General features: G+C 46.1%; 1 protein-coding gene across 2 annotated transcripts in view; it reads left to right on the top strand.

Moving 5' to 3' along the window:
• The first annotated feature begins 11071 nt into the window (after window positions 1-11071).
• Window positions 11072-14126, top strand: part of LOC111841559 (SWI/SNF-related matrix-associated actin-dependent regulator of chromatin subfamily D member 3) — a 30621-nt gene continuing 27566 nt past the window's right edge. The window contains exon 1 of one of the 2 annotated variants that reach the window (XM_023807391.2): window positions 11072-11377. In XM_023807391.2, coding sequence (XP_023663159.1) covers window positions 11300-11377 — 78 coding nt within the window. In that variant the 5' untranslated portion in view covers window positions 11072-11299. The remainder of the gene's footprint in view (window positions 11378-14126) is intronic. The other variant, XM_023807392.2, reaches the window with a different exon arrangement.

Below are 14126 nucleotides of genomic sequence, written 5' to 3'. Positions count from 1 at the left end.
CATGTAGACTGTAATGATGGCTGCATTTCCAGAAGGTTCCTCCAAAACGGAAGGCTTTGTGAGAATGCTTATCTACAGGATTCCGTTTATGTATTCTTGGAACGGTCGAATCAGCCACTTCTTGTGAATGGAACAATCTTGAAGATCGATGGAGATAAAGAGGTTCAGTGGAAAACAGGAACCAGTTTGAGGCTTTTTTTCAAATATGGTGGTAGCTGGCAATCAGGTCGGGAATGGGGGGGGGCTTACGCTTTGGGGTGTGTGGTGTTTGGGTGGAGTAACATCTTTGTGGTGCAGTCACTGAGGTGACATCTACAGGGAGAAGGGGACAGAAGCGCTCCGATGAGGGAAGGGTCCTCCTTGCTTCCTTATCCTTCCTAAATGAGAGGGATGCATGAAGCTACCCAGGGACGTTTCATTCTCTTCATGGCACAAACCAAACACACCAGCACTGATGGACATTTCAAGGACACAGAGGTGACCTGCCTGATATACCACCTGCCTCCAAGCTCTCCTGGTCCTCAGACCATTGTGCAGTTTCCCTTTGAGGAAGCAGCTCATTTAAATACTCAGCCGTCTAGTGAAATAAGTAACATTTTCTTTGTTTAACTTCAACCAAAATCATTTGCACTTCGACTTCTATGCATCATCAGGCTCAATCCCTCTATCCAGCTTCCAGGCCCTGGCCGGGGTTGTATGCTGGCATATATAAAATATGGGCCATTTAATCTGTTCAGCAGGCACTTTTATCCAAAAGCAATATGCATTTTTTTGAGAAAGCAGGATCGGAAAGTCCCTGGATTAACTGGGGTTAGAGGCCTTGGTCTGGAGCCCAATGCTGAAACGGCTCTGCGATCTTGGGTTCTGAACCGGCAACCATCTGATCACAAGCAGAGTCCCAGCCCACTGAGCCACACACCACCCCTGGTTATTTATTGATTCTGACCAATGGAGCTTGAAATTAAAATTACATGCACTTGCACAGCTGGAAATCTAAAAAGGCTGCGTGGGTCAGGGCTGCTGCTCATGGGTACAGTTTTTTTCTCATCGGGATTAGAAATCCCCCCCCCCCCCATTCACACACACACCTGCACCTATAGTTGTCTATAGCTTGTCGTCTGCTATTGTGCAGAGCTTTAGCTTCTTATTATGAGTGCGTGGGCGTGCCCTGGAAGGGGAGGGGGGGGTTGGTCTGGCCCCCTCATAACGCTAAGCCCAGCTCGAGCCGTCCACCGCTTTGTGTCCCGGGCTCCTGGCAGGGGGACGCGGACAATGCACTTCCTTATTTGGAGAGCCAGGAATTCGGTGATGGCGAATCGGGGCTTTGCGCTCTGCCAGTCAGGAAATACCCCACAGCCTGCTTCTCCTGAGGAACCGGGCTGGGATGCAGGGCCCTTTAGACAATGAGCCGGACGCAGAACACCGCCTCTAAGAACATGAACAGTGCTCCTCGTAACCGGCGTCAAATCTGAATCAACTTTAACCTATGTGACAATTATTTCAGCCTTTACATCATTTAGGATTGTATGGTTATTTAACTCTATACCATGGAACAGATGTGGCATGTATTAAATCTCCAGAATAGATGTATAAACTCCTTCCATTTTCATGGAGGTATAACAGCCCAGGACCTGCACTGCATGGTCTGCTGGAGATCTGTCTGCTGCATTACTGTGAAAATTGTAAAAAAAGAAGTCGCAGAGTTTAATGCGCTACATTTCTCAGTAACCTTCAGTTCTGAGCTGCATGAAGAGCATTAAAATCAAAAGCTTTTTAATTTATCCGTTGAATCGGATGTTAGGTGGGGTGTGAAAAGGAAGCATCTGATTGACTGGTTATTTAAGTCGGTTATATATTGTTATATACTCTAAATGCATGCTGCTTTGTTTGGATAGATGTAAATGTGATTTATGAAGAGTCTGTAATTGATGTGAAGGGCAGAAACGGCTTGTAGCAAGAGTGTGATGTGGAGGTGATGTGCAGCACGCCCTGACTTCCAGCTCTTCGCACTCTGTTTCGGAGCGTTATCCACATGGGAAATAAAAACACCAGATTTCATTTTAACAAGCTGCAAACGGGCAGAATTACCGGCCGGACCATGACCAGCCCGCCCCTGTTATGGTGCTTTTTGGGCATATACTGTATGAGTGGACAGGACAGATCTCAGGAAGATCAGGAAAATTGCACAGATGATTTAACCTGGCAATTTAAACACTGCGGTGTGTCGGGACGTACTGTAGCATGCTTTAAATATTTATTTTATAATTTTACCCATTTCACATTGTGTTACGCCTGTTTATTACATGAACTCTCCGCACTGGCATCCTGTACAGGGTGTACCCCTCTCCTGCCTCCTATGCTGTCTGGGATGCAGTCCAGCCCCCCTCCCTTCCACAATCCTGACACCAGGAGATGGATGGATATCTCAGCCATTGTAAAGAGGACCTGTGATGCCTTAGCTGTACTCGTTTGTATCGGGCTCTCCTGGGCGGCTTTGGGCGTGTGTTTGACATCGGACAGTCGTTCGGGGAGACCTCCGATGTCTCGGAGGGTCCTGGCCGCCACCTCTGAGGCAGACCGTCTGCTTCCTCCATCGCTGACCCATTTAAACACTAACGCGCTATAGACAACCGGACCGGCTGGGCCATTTTCACAGCGAAACCAACGCTAAGCACATTATTTAACATGATGCATCTTCAGTTAGAATGCTATATTTATATGCATATAAATATGTGCGACCTACTATAATATTTTCAGGATGTATATTCTTTTTTAGTTATTTATTCTTTTTACCAGCTGTTTTTTGTGAACTCTCCTTATGTGGGGAACTGAGCACACTCTTCTCTGGGTATTTAACCCTGTAACAGCAATGGTGTAGTGGCTGCAGTAGGTTTTTGATGTCCCATAACTATTTAATTTGAGTAAATTCTGGTATTCCGAGCTTTGGTCGCCCCAGGGTCCGATGGGGGCCTCAATGAATGGTCCACACACCCCAACCCCCCCCCCCCCCGTCTGTGTGTTACTCTCAGCCTCATGTCTTTCTCCTGACTGCATGCATCTGAAAGATTGAGGATGATTTGTTGAACAGAACTGCCGCATTGCAGGAGAGGGGAAAAAAACGGCGAGGCTTTACTGAGGGGGTTCTGCTACGGAGTGCCAGTGGATTCTTTGGCTTCGGATCAGCGCGAGTACCCGGCTGAAATGCTGTTTATCTTCAGCGCTGTTGATACAGCCTTTCAGCAATGTCTCCCTTGCTGCACTCACTAGACATAATGCTTGGGAGTCTGCAGAATTTGTGTCCCTGTTTTGGTTTTACCAAAGTATCCGAAATCACACATCTCCTCTAAATGGAAAACCACTATTGAATCACGCCACGGCTTTGTTAATCGGTGTACATTAACGAATATATCCGCCGAACTTTATAGTCTGCTGTGTCTGGTGCTGCTCTCGTGGTGGAGGGCAAGTCCAAATCGATCCGTTCCTCTTGTTGACAACTTCGGCGGCCATGTTGGGAGACGGGAGGCAGTGATTCGCAGCCTCGGCAGCCTTCGGGCAAAACGATGAACCGGCGAAGGTGCTTTCAAGGCGTTAAAACACGTCAAATTTCTGTGAGGCTAGTTCCTCCTATGAAGCCACGCCTTTGTGTTATAATGAATTAGGCACAGACCAAGAAAAGGCCAAAGTGAAAGCTGAAATCCAATTTCAGCCTCCCGTTCCCGTAAGGGATCCCCGCGATCCTACCCGGCCTGTTATGCCAAAAACAACCATCACTCACACTGGTTATTTTTTTTTTACACCCCTTTAAAGTTTCAGAATCCAGATTGGATTTTGTGAGCACTTACCCGAGTAAATGAAGAGGAGAGGGGGGCCCACGTTTAGGGCTGAATCTGAGCACCCTGTCCCTGGGCCTCTTCCTGTTCAGCCCCACCCCACCTCACCCCCCGACTGTGACCGCAGTGCAGGTATGCACGTGTACCTTTAGGGTCCCTGCAGGGGTGGACATCAAGCTCAAACTTAGCTGTGACTCTGCTTTGCAGTGATTTTTTCGTTTAACAGAATGAGGTTTTTAATATCGATGGGTTTTTTCATTATATAAAGCTGGTTGGTTTAGGATTTCGGCTACACAGTCCAGCACCCCATCCTTCATTTACAAAGCCCCACCTTTGACTGGCAATTTGTTCAGAAGGAGAACTCTTTTCTGGTTGTGATATTGGTTTCCATTTATCTCTCTTTGAGCTCATTTGGTTGGAACTTTTTTCCAGATTTTCACTCCGGCAGTCAGGAGCGATTCTGTAGCCCCCCCCCCCCCAGGCTGCCTCAGATAGACCCCAGGCTCATGGCTGGAAGGACGGAGGGTTTGATGGTACAGATCCGTGGTGGCCAGGCTCTCTGTGGGATTGTTATCCCCACCAGAGCTGCCCGGTGTGCGAGTGCCAGCATTCAGCCTGAATCAGCTGGGGAATCTGGGAGGGAAGGGCTTGGATTCCATCAATGCCGCTTTCAGACTCAGCGGGAGCATTTTCCGATGGAAATAGGTGGGAAAATATGTGAGATATAATTGCAGTTTTGAAGGGGAACTGGTCCTGAATATGTCACAATGCTTTATTGTTGTCTGTGTTTTTTTATTGTGTTGGTTAGGTTGCAATCAGTGTTTGAGACAATTAGTGTGTGAGAATTTAATTTATCACGGTCTGCATCTTTAGCGATGTGGGCGCCCCAGACTTAACAAGGCCGGTCTCATTTCTGCCCTTTCAAATTACTCTTGGCTGCCCGTTCTCATTCTAGACTATTCATTGCTCCGGCACAGCTTGCCAAATCGCTTCAGGTTTCACTCTGCCATTTGCATTCTCTACCTGCTCTTAAAGAGACAGTATCCATTGTTCCTTGTGTCGCTTTTCCTCTGGGTTTGTCGTGTAAGTGACCTCAGCTGTATCGAATTATTCACTCATTTCATTAATGTTTTTTTTGCTTCAGCAAAAAGTAAAATGCAAACATGTCTTTCTGAATATTTTGAATAATCACTATGAAATTGGTGCTTTAGTCACCGGAAGCCTTTTCTAGATTTATCAAAGTTAAGGTGTTTAAACGTGAATAATTTATAATTAATTAAAACATTCATAGTCATAATTTTGATCGTCTTTCCGTGTTTCTTAGCATATTGGCAGATTCATTCCTGAACACCAATGAACCATAAATGTTGAGCAGTCATCAGAAATCCATCCATCCATCTCCATTAACTGGCACAGCGCCACAGTGAGCCAAAGGGATACCCCAGGGGCACCTGAATGAGATGCCCGTCCACTCATTTATAGACACCAGTACAGCTAAACTTTATATCTTATCATTACAGATAAATTATGTTTGTTTCAGTGTATAGACCTAAATTCCACTGTATGTAAAGTATTCTGTTTAATGTTTCTTCTGGTTGTGATCTTTAAACAAATGTACACATAAAACATCCACCCCCCCATTATCCATCTCAGCTTATACAGCAGAGAGCCTTAAGCCTGGAGCAAGAATGGGGCACCCTGGATGGGATGCCAGTGCATTCCAGGAGACAGGCTCACACACATAATACGGGCAGTTTGGGGACACCAATTAGCCTAACTGCACGTCTTGGTTCAGCAGGCGGAAACTGGAGCACCAGTAGAACATGACAGCTGTACCCACCCAGCAGGGGGCAGTATTCAGACTCCCAGCCCTGGAAGTGTGTGGTTTTGTACTTGTCTCGCATTCCTCCTCAGGCTAACCTGAACATTCTATACTGTCGGTCTGTACTTCTCAGAGAATATCGCTAATTAAATGTTAGACGTTAGCATTGAACAGCATGCCTACAACCTTCTCGCCATGAGCAGGCTTTGTTCAGTCTTTGTTTGCGGTTATTTTTCCATTTATACCAATGCCATTCCCACAGAACACGGCATTCTGATTGGATGTGATGCATGAAAAGGAGTTTTTAAATGTCAGGTATTAGGATATAGTGAAAAAAAAATCACTCTGTGCAAGTACGAAGAGCTGTGATTGGGGGGATATAAATACCAGTGAAACCCGCCAGGAATCTGGAAGCCTCACGGGCTAAAGCATCGCAATTCTGAGCACGTAGCAGGTCCCTTTTCTGACCAATCAAACAAGTCAGACTTTAATTTCTATCACAACCAAGAGTCTGATAAACTTCCATTAGTTACTCATGGATTAAACCTCAGCCCAATAACATTTCCTATGTATGCACTGGGTATAACAAATCTCAACAAAATGTATTGTTTTGAGAAGCAGTTGTCGCTGCACTATAGTTATTGTATAACTGAATAGATAGGAATGTATAATATCACACATGCCAAGCCTGTTCAGTTTACTACAATTATTTTATCAGCACGTTCTTGTACTCCTGGGAACATGGTATCACTCCGTATTGCACATTCTGTGAGCTTCAACCACAATGGGACATATCTGCAGTTCACATAATTGTTTTCAGCTTAGATTTTTGCCATTTTATGGTGAAATTGATGTTATCTATAAATCGTAAGTTATTTTCCCGTGACCCTGGACCAGGATAAGTGGCTAGACGATGGATGGATGGAAGTGATTTTGATCTGAGAGCGTGCGTTGTGTGCTCTTCAGCACCCTCTGTTGGAGTAAGGAGGAAGTTTTGACAGAACGTGATCTGTCTGGAAGACGGTTATGCGACCTGAACACCGCCAGACAGACAATAGAGTCCATGAATAAGTAATGTATATGAATATGGTAATGAATGCGGTTCAGAAAATTCAGCATGTGGGCTTTACAGCTAGGCCGTTCTGAGGTGCTCATTCCACGCTTTCATACTCCGCTGAAAGTAAAAAAAAAAAAAAACACAGTAGCGCACAAGGTCATGCTAACTGGTGACAAAGGAATACATTTTGAAGACTGGAAAACAACAGATGGGGTGAGAGAAGCAGAAATGGCAGCGAGAAGACGGCGTGTGGGGACCGGTGGCAGTGACCTATTACAAGTTGTGACCATATACCCTGAAGTCAAACGGTATACAGCAATGCTACACCAATATTTTTTACATAGCTGGTAGACGGCTCACAATCAGAAAGATCGCGGAATTATTTCTGTCCTTTTAAAATTTTCATTTGAGTCTCCCTGTAATCTTGGTGCACTTATCCTGCTCCCCCGTTATCGGGGACAGGATTATCTTCCCTGGAATACAAGCCTGCTGCCCCAGGGACACAGAAAGCGAGAGGGAGAGAGGCAGCATGGGTCTCCGTGGTCTTTCACTAACCACAAAGATCCAGGGCCGTCTCCTGCTGGGCAGGAATGCCCGACGGAGGACCGGTCTCTGCTCCCCCTGCAGGCCTGAGACCTAATTACAGCTGCCTTCCACGGCTTGTCCCTTTGAAGCTGCGCTCTCCCCCCTCTCCTCTTACGGAATGGGATATTACCATTTGGTGTAGTTGGTTTTGGAGAGTGAAGGAGACAGGGGGGATCCGGCAGGGGGGATTTCGACACACGGAGTACATTTGCCTATGTAAGGCCAGTCCCCTTCTGCTGGCGGTTTTCTCCCACGTGGGACTGGCAGGGTCACTCGTGATGTTTGTACTGTCGCGCTGTTGACTTTAACTGTGTACTGTGATTTGCTGCTTAAATAAACTTAACAAGGGAAAAATGTGCTCATGTGCACTAATGCGCTGTGTTTTCTAGGCAAATTTCATTGCAAGTATGACTTTATTAAATTATTTAAATGCACTGCTATTATCAGTTACAATTCCATTTTTATATATTAAGGCTGTATTGGATTGTATTGCAGTGTGGCCAAGCTGGTATCTTTGTGTCGTAGAATCAGGGAATCTCAGCTCTTTGTGTGTATTTAAGGTTTGTCTCAGTTTTCTTTGAGTTTTTGGTTATTTGGCCTGGCCAGATATCTAATGTTTAAGGCGAACTGGTGAGCTGTGAGTTTCCCATCAAACTGAGTGTCTTTGCATGTCCTGTGATTGGCTGGCGTCCCATCCAGGGTTGTCCTGTGATTGGCTGGCGTCCTGTCAAGGGTGACCCCACCTTATTGCCTTCTCCAATGCTCCGGACAATCCGTAAATTTGACAGGGTAAGTGCCCATTGAAACGGCCAAATGTGTTATATTTCAGCCTAATATGAAATTCAATGCAATTTAATATGAAGCGCAGTGCAATTTAAAAAATTCAATTTAAGAGGAAATATAACGTAATATAGAAGATATACTTGATGGGAGAAATTGGATTGTTATTATTTCCTTTTGAAAGTGATTTTTTTTTCCCACTATAATAACCACATATATTATAGCATTTATTCAGTCACAGTAAATTCATTAGGCTGAATGTCAGGTTACTGTGTTACGGGTCGTATTATTCAGATGATAGCACTCATTCATAGGAACAAGGCTGGTCTCTAAGGGTATTTTTACCCATTTATTCAGCTGAAGTACAGATCTCCAGAGTATGATAGCGGGGCTGCTGGCAGGGACTCAACCCAGCGACCGTCGGGATGTGACACCACCCTGCTACGCTACTCGCTGTCTGACAGTCACGTTCCCTGCTCTGTCTGAGCCGCTGTTCACTTTGCAGCGACGCCACGTTAATTTCCCTATAAAAAAATCCGCAGAATCTTGAGTTCCTTGATGGGAATGTTAAGGTTCATTAATACAGGATTGTTTCATCAACATTATGCCTTTTATTGAAAGAAATGTAACTGAAACAGACATACAATGTGACTTGTATCAGGTACTATAAGGTCCGATTTGGAATGGTTAATAATAATGAATAGAATGGTTAATAATAAAAATAATCATTTTTCTGCTGCTTTTTCTGGGGTGGGTCGTTAAATGAATGACAATAATTGAAATTAAAAGCTGATGTTTGTGGCACATTGTTCCCGGCTTGAGGGTTTGAGTGGGTGGACAGTGGCGACCTCTGCTGGGGTCTTCCTTAAATTGCAGCTTTGAAACCTGCCTCTGAAACATATATTTCCTGAATTTCTCTTCAGTCTTATACCGATTATTTTTTATTTGACCATAAGTGGCAGGTCAGCTGTGTATGTATACTGGTTAACCACATCACAGGCTTTTGGAAGAATTTTTCAGTTCATTTCCCCGACTCGTGTGATTGTGCTGGAGAGCTTCCAGTTCACTTTGTAACATTCATATTATATTGTGTTGCCATGGTGACAAACAGCAGCATCATGAGGTGAATGAAAGTTGTCTGTGGTCTTGCCTTTCAGACTCAGGGGTCAGCTGATGGTGCTGACGATGCATTGACCTCATGGTAGCTTTGTTGTCAACTACAGCTTCTGCTTCCGGTGTGAGCTATGTAAGGCGGTGGCATTGTGGGCACAGAATCAGGTGGCAGGTAACTGGTTTGTCGAAATCACTTAGCATTTAGGTCACTACAGCTGAGTGCAACATAGAAACGTCACCCCTGCCTGTTCTCTTGCATTTTCTCCATGTAAAGGGATTAGCCAGGTGCCTCGCTTGAATCCTCAGCGGACTCACTGATTCTTCTGGTTTCAGCTCCAAACCCCCGGTGCCTTGGGGCTCTTTTTCCTACTGAGTTCGGCACTTAGACGTTCTGGCATTCTCCACGGCCACCACTTTGCTTTAAATGCCATAATTGGCCCGTGACAGGAAAGGTCCAAGCATTCCCAGATCGGAGCTCTGCCGGAAAATTCTCAGAGCACGACTCTCTGACGTGAAGGACAACGTCAGTCCCTCACTTCGGACAAATCCACTGTTAGCCTCATTCACACGACTACTACAGTACAACTATGAAAACTGAGGCTTTTAAACTATGGTAAAGGCATCTGGACAGTCGTGTTGCTGCATTAAGCACAACCAGCCTAACATAAGTAAATCCTAAATATTGTTCTCCATTTATGTATAGTGATTCATAACTTAAATACAGGTCAGCTTCAGCATTATCACAGGTTAGTGATACTAACCTTCACGTATGCAGACTAATGTTTGCTTTATCATGTGAGCAGAAGAGTCGCAGCGCTATCCAATCTTGCAGTGCGGTTTGGTGTCTAGGGGTTCATGTTCGTTTGTCCCACTTTTAGGGCCCTGGGTGATTGGTTGGGAGTCCAGGGGGGCAATCATATTAGGGAAAGTCTCTTTGGCCCTGGCCAGTTTAAGCAGCCCTGCACCTGATTGGCTGGCACAAAGGCCCGCCTACTTGGGTGGTGTAGGCAGGCCAGCAGACTCTCTGAGTCCCTGGTCAGAATCTTTGGGATGGACACTGCTACCATAACTCCCCCCCCCGCCCCGCCCCCCCCCCGAATGTTATCAAGGATTTCTTTGTGTTCCTTTTATCTTTTAAATTAGTCTGCATACACTTTTTGCCTGTCATTTACAGAATTGGGGAGCCAGTGCCACCAAATCTGAATTTTTCACCATCAGCTATATTACTTTGTAACAAATATATCAAGTTAGATTTACATAGAAAGAACAACTCAGGTGAATTAAAGTTGGACAGTAAGTTTATAATGTAAAGCCAAAAAAATTACTGGAACATGAGCTGTGTTCACCTGTGACATTATATCACATTGTAGCCAAACTTATTACTATTGTGTAAGTTTGTAAATCGTTATTTACGTCAATTCTGGCTCAGTGCTTAAATTAGAAACATTATGAACCTGCCATAGAAACACTTAGCATAAGATTCTAACAGATTTTTTTTTAGCCATGGTAACTTGATAATGCCTGACAATTCCTGGTTGTTTTAGAGTAAAACCTTTGGAAGCATAAGTGTGATGAAAATGGGAGATTCTGGGAGATGCAGGAAAAGGGCCGTAGCCCCTTTAAGCAGCTTGGCTCCTTTTAGAGACGAGCGTTTTCTGGCGGGCGGCTCGCGACCTGGCGGCTCGTGCTCCTCGGCAACAAACCGTCAAGGAGAACGGCGAACTTCCCCAGCCGGCACACAAACAGCGGGGGGGCGGCAGCCAGTCACACCGTGTGTCCTTATCAGCCAATGGAATGCAACAGCTGCGCATGGGGCCCCGAGGGTGGGCCGGCCAGAACCCCCCTGACAGACCCCCGCCCTCCCCTCCCCTTGCGGGGCGAGTGAAAGGCAGCTCAACTCAAAAGTGCAAGAGGCACAGAGAGCGACTTGGCTGGGTTACACATTAAAAACAGTGGAGGAGAGAGAAAGGGAGAGGAAGGGGGGACGGGAGCGAGAGAGCAGGGCACTTTGAAAGGAGGAGGAGGAGGAGAGACCACACTGAGGGGAAGAAAGAGAGGGAGAGACAGAAGGGGGGCAAGGAGGACTGGGGCAGAGAGATACGGGAATACTCAATGGCTACAGAGGAGACGGCCGGGGGTGCCCGCAAAGCCACCAAGAGCAAACTGTTTGAGTTCCTGGTCCATGGAGTGGTGAGTTGGTCCCGTCAGCGCGCGCGTGTGTGTGTGTGTCGGTCTGCACGTGTGTGTCGGTGTGTGCGAGTGGGAGAGCGAGCCCCCGCGAGCGCCCGATAGCTGGGAAAGCCGCGTGAAGGTTATTTCTAGCCTCCAGAATGCCGTTTCGCTTCTTTTTAAAGACAAGGGGGAGTGGAAAGGAGCAGAGAGCGAGGGAGGGAGTGAAGGAGAGAGGCAGCGATGGGGAGGCTGAGGGAGCAGGAGAGGCAGCCGGATCCCCGGGCGTCTGAGTCTCTGCCGGGACCCGCCAGAAGAACCGCACGGTCACTTTGTGCACCTTCAGACCTGACCGGAGCCCAGGCACCTTTGAATGACTCTGGTTCTGGTTCAGCACAGGCTGTACAGGAGCCCCCAGGGCCGGTCTGATCAGCATCTGGGGAATTAAGCGTCTTTTCCTGGTGCGTCGCTTTATATAGGAGTCGGACAGCCTCCCGCTCTCCCTGACTGAGTTAAACATAGTGTGGAGAAAATAAACTCAACAGCGTCTCTCTATTTTGGTACAGTTTAAGTTTAGATGATGTTTACCTCATTAGTGACTGGCTGTCTGTGTATGTTTTTATTGATAAATAACTTTTTGGTTAGCCTCTGGGACTGGCTCTGGACCCCCGCAACCCTGAATGGGATAAGTGGTTACAGAAAATGGATGGATGGATGGATAGAAGGATGGATGAATGGATGGATGGAAGTTTTTGGTTCAGTTTGAGCGCAGTCAGATGTACCACGTTACGGGAGAGGTGGGGGGAGGCAGGGGGGGTTCAATCTCAAAAACTCGGCTGGAATCCAGCAGGATACTAGCAGTGTCTGGCTATTTGGCCAGTGAGTTTGGAGTTTAGTTTGTTAGGAAGGTTTCAACTGAAATGTGGTAGAAGGTTCACCAGGCTGCTAAATCTAGGGTTTTTGGTGAGAGGTGAAGATGTTCATCTTGTAAAAATAGGATTTTTTAATTACTATTATTAATATTAATTCTTTGTATTATTAAATATTATTAATATTATTAGGAATAAAAATATTCTTTTTAAGCCTGTTGTGTCGTGGTTCACGGAGAACTATGTCCACAGCTTTCAGAGAATAATTTGTTCTTTATATCTACTCATATTCCTGGTTCCAGGAACATTTCACAGCTTTATGGAGGGTGGAAGTGCATCCCATAGACAGAGTTCGACGGTGGGGGTCAGTTCTCTGTTAAGATAACGGCCGTCCCTGGTTGTTGAGGCTCATCCGCCTCATTTAGCCTTGCTAGGTGTCCTCCTCCGTCAGCGGTGCCTCCCCCCCCCCATCAAACACCACGTCACACTTCCACGCTCTGTAAGGACTTCCTGTGACGCCGATCATGCGTAATCTGAATCGAGATCGATTTATTTTTATATAGTGCCGTTTCCCACAAGGGATATTTGAGTTTGGCCTAGAGGTGAGCGGAGTGTGTGTAAGGCTGGATATCACACTTATGGATATCACACTTATGGATATCACACGCTGTTAAAAATATGACTGTGCAGAGATTCAGCATGTCTGTCGCACTGTCGATAATGAATGCAGTGTCGTTTAAGTTGTGTACATGCTGAAATGCTAAGCCGAACACTGTCACTTGTGAGCTTCCTGGGCTCTGCTGGGCCGTGTTCTGGAGGGGCAGGACCCAAATGATTTATGGGAAGATTGTACCGGGTCGGTGCGCTAATTAACCTTGATGAGGCTTTTGCTACTTCCAGGCTGGTTTTCCCCCCATTACTCTTTTTGACTTCCTGTATCTCTGCAGCAGTCCCTCACCTCTGAAGGTGTGGTGACATGGTGACAGTGACAAATGGGTCGGTGCCACAGCTGGGCTGCTCCAGAGACCTTAGAAAGCAGAAGCAGTGACTCTGGCATCCACATCCAGTGCCGACAGGTCACCTCGCCATTCCTGTATGCGGTGTAAGCGCCCTTATTCATGGAGCTACTAAGTGACTGTTAATTGGTTCTGAGTTAGCGCACTGTGACGATTCTCCAGATACTCACCCAGAGAACGATTTTGTTATCACTTAATGAGTCATGTCCCCAGTAATGTCCTATTAGAGACAGTGACAAAAATGCCACCAGCTACATCTAAGGACATAATGACTCCTGTCATCATTTTTGAGCGAATCGCATAGATATAACGATATATCGTTACCTTAAAAAATAACATATATATAAACATCAGGTGAAAATATTAGCATATTTACGGTTTTACCCCCGTTTGCCAGCATAGCCATCACCAGGGAACTGCCAGCGGCTAAGGCCAGTACACGCTGAGGTGTGCTCCCCAAGTGCCATTTGAGCGCTGTTGCCATGGCAATGGGCGAAACGTGTTTTTTTTTTCGATTACTTTTGCCTCTTCTCCCTTGACTTTTGGTAGATTGGACCTGCTTTCCCTTTGTAGTTTATGCCTTTCAAAGGGGAAATTGTGTAGCCTGTTGGCAAGACGACATGTCCAGGTTTGATTGAATTTTTTAAAGAAAATTCTGGAAAGGAGGAATTCAGAAAAAAATGGCTCCTGGCCACATGTTCCCAGAGTTAAAGCTCTCCATGCCTGCCGCATCCAACATCCTCCATGCCCACTGCCTTCTCTGTCCTCTGTGCCTGCCACTTTCTCCATTCTTCGTGCATACCATGTCCACATCTTCCATGCCCTACAACCTCTACATCCAATATGGCCTCTGCATCCTTCTTGCCCACCCCATCCTACATGCCC

Source organism: Paramormyrops kingsleyae, chromosome 1 (genome assembly GCF_048594095.1).
Source record: "Paramormyrops kingsleyae isolate MSU_618 chromosome 1, PKINGS_0.4, whole genome shotgun sequence".
Lineage (NCBI taxonomy): Eukaryota > Metazoa > Chordata > Actinopteri > Osteoglossiformes > Mormyridae > Paramormyrops > Paramormyrops kingsleyae.
Note: the sequence above shows the minus strand (reverse complement) of the source record. Positions and strands in the feature narration are given on the sequence as shown.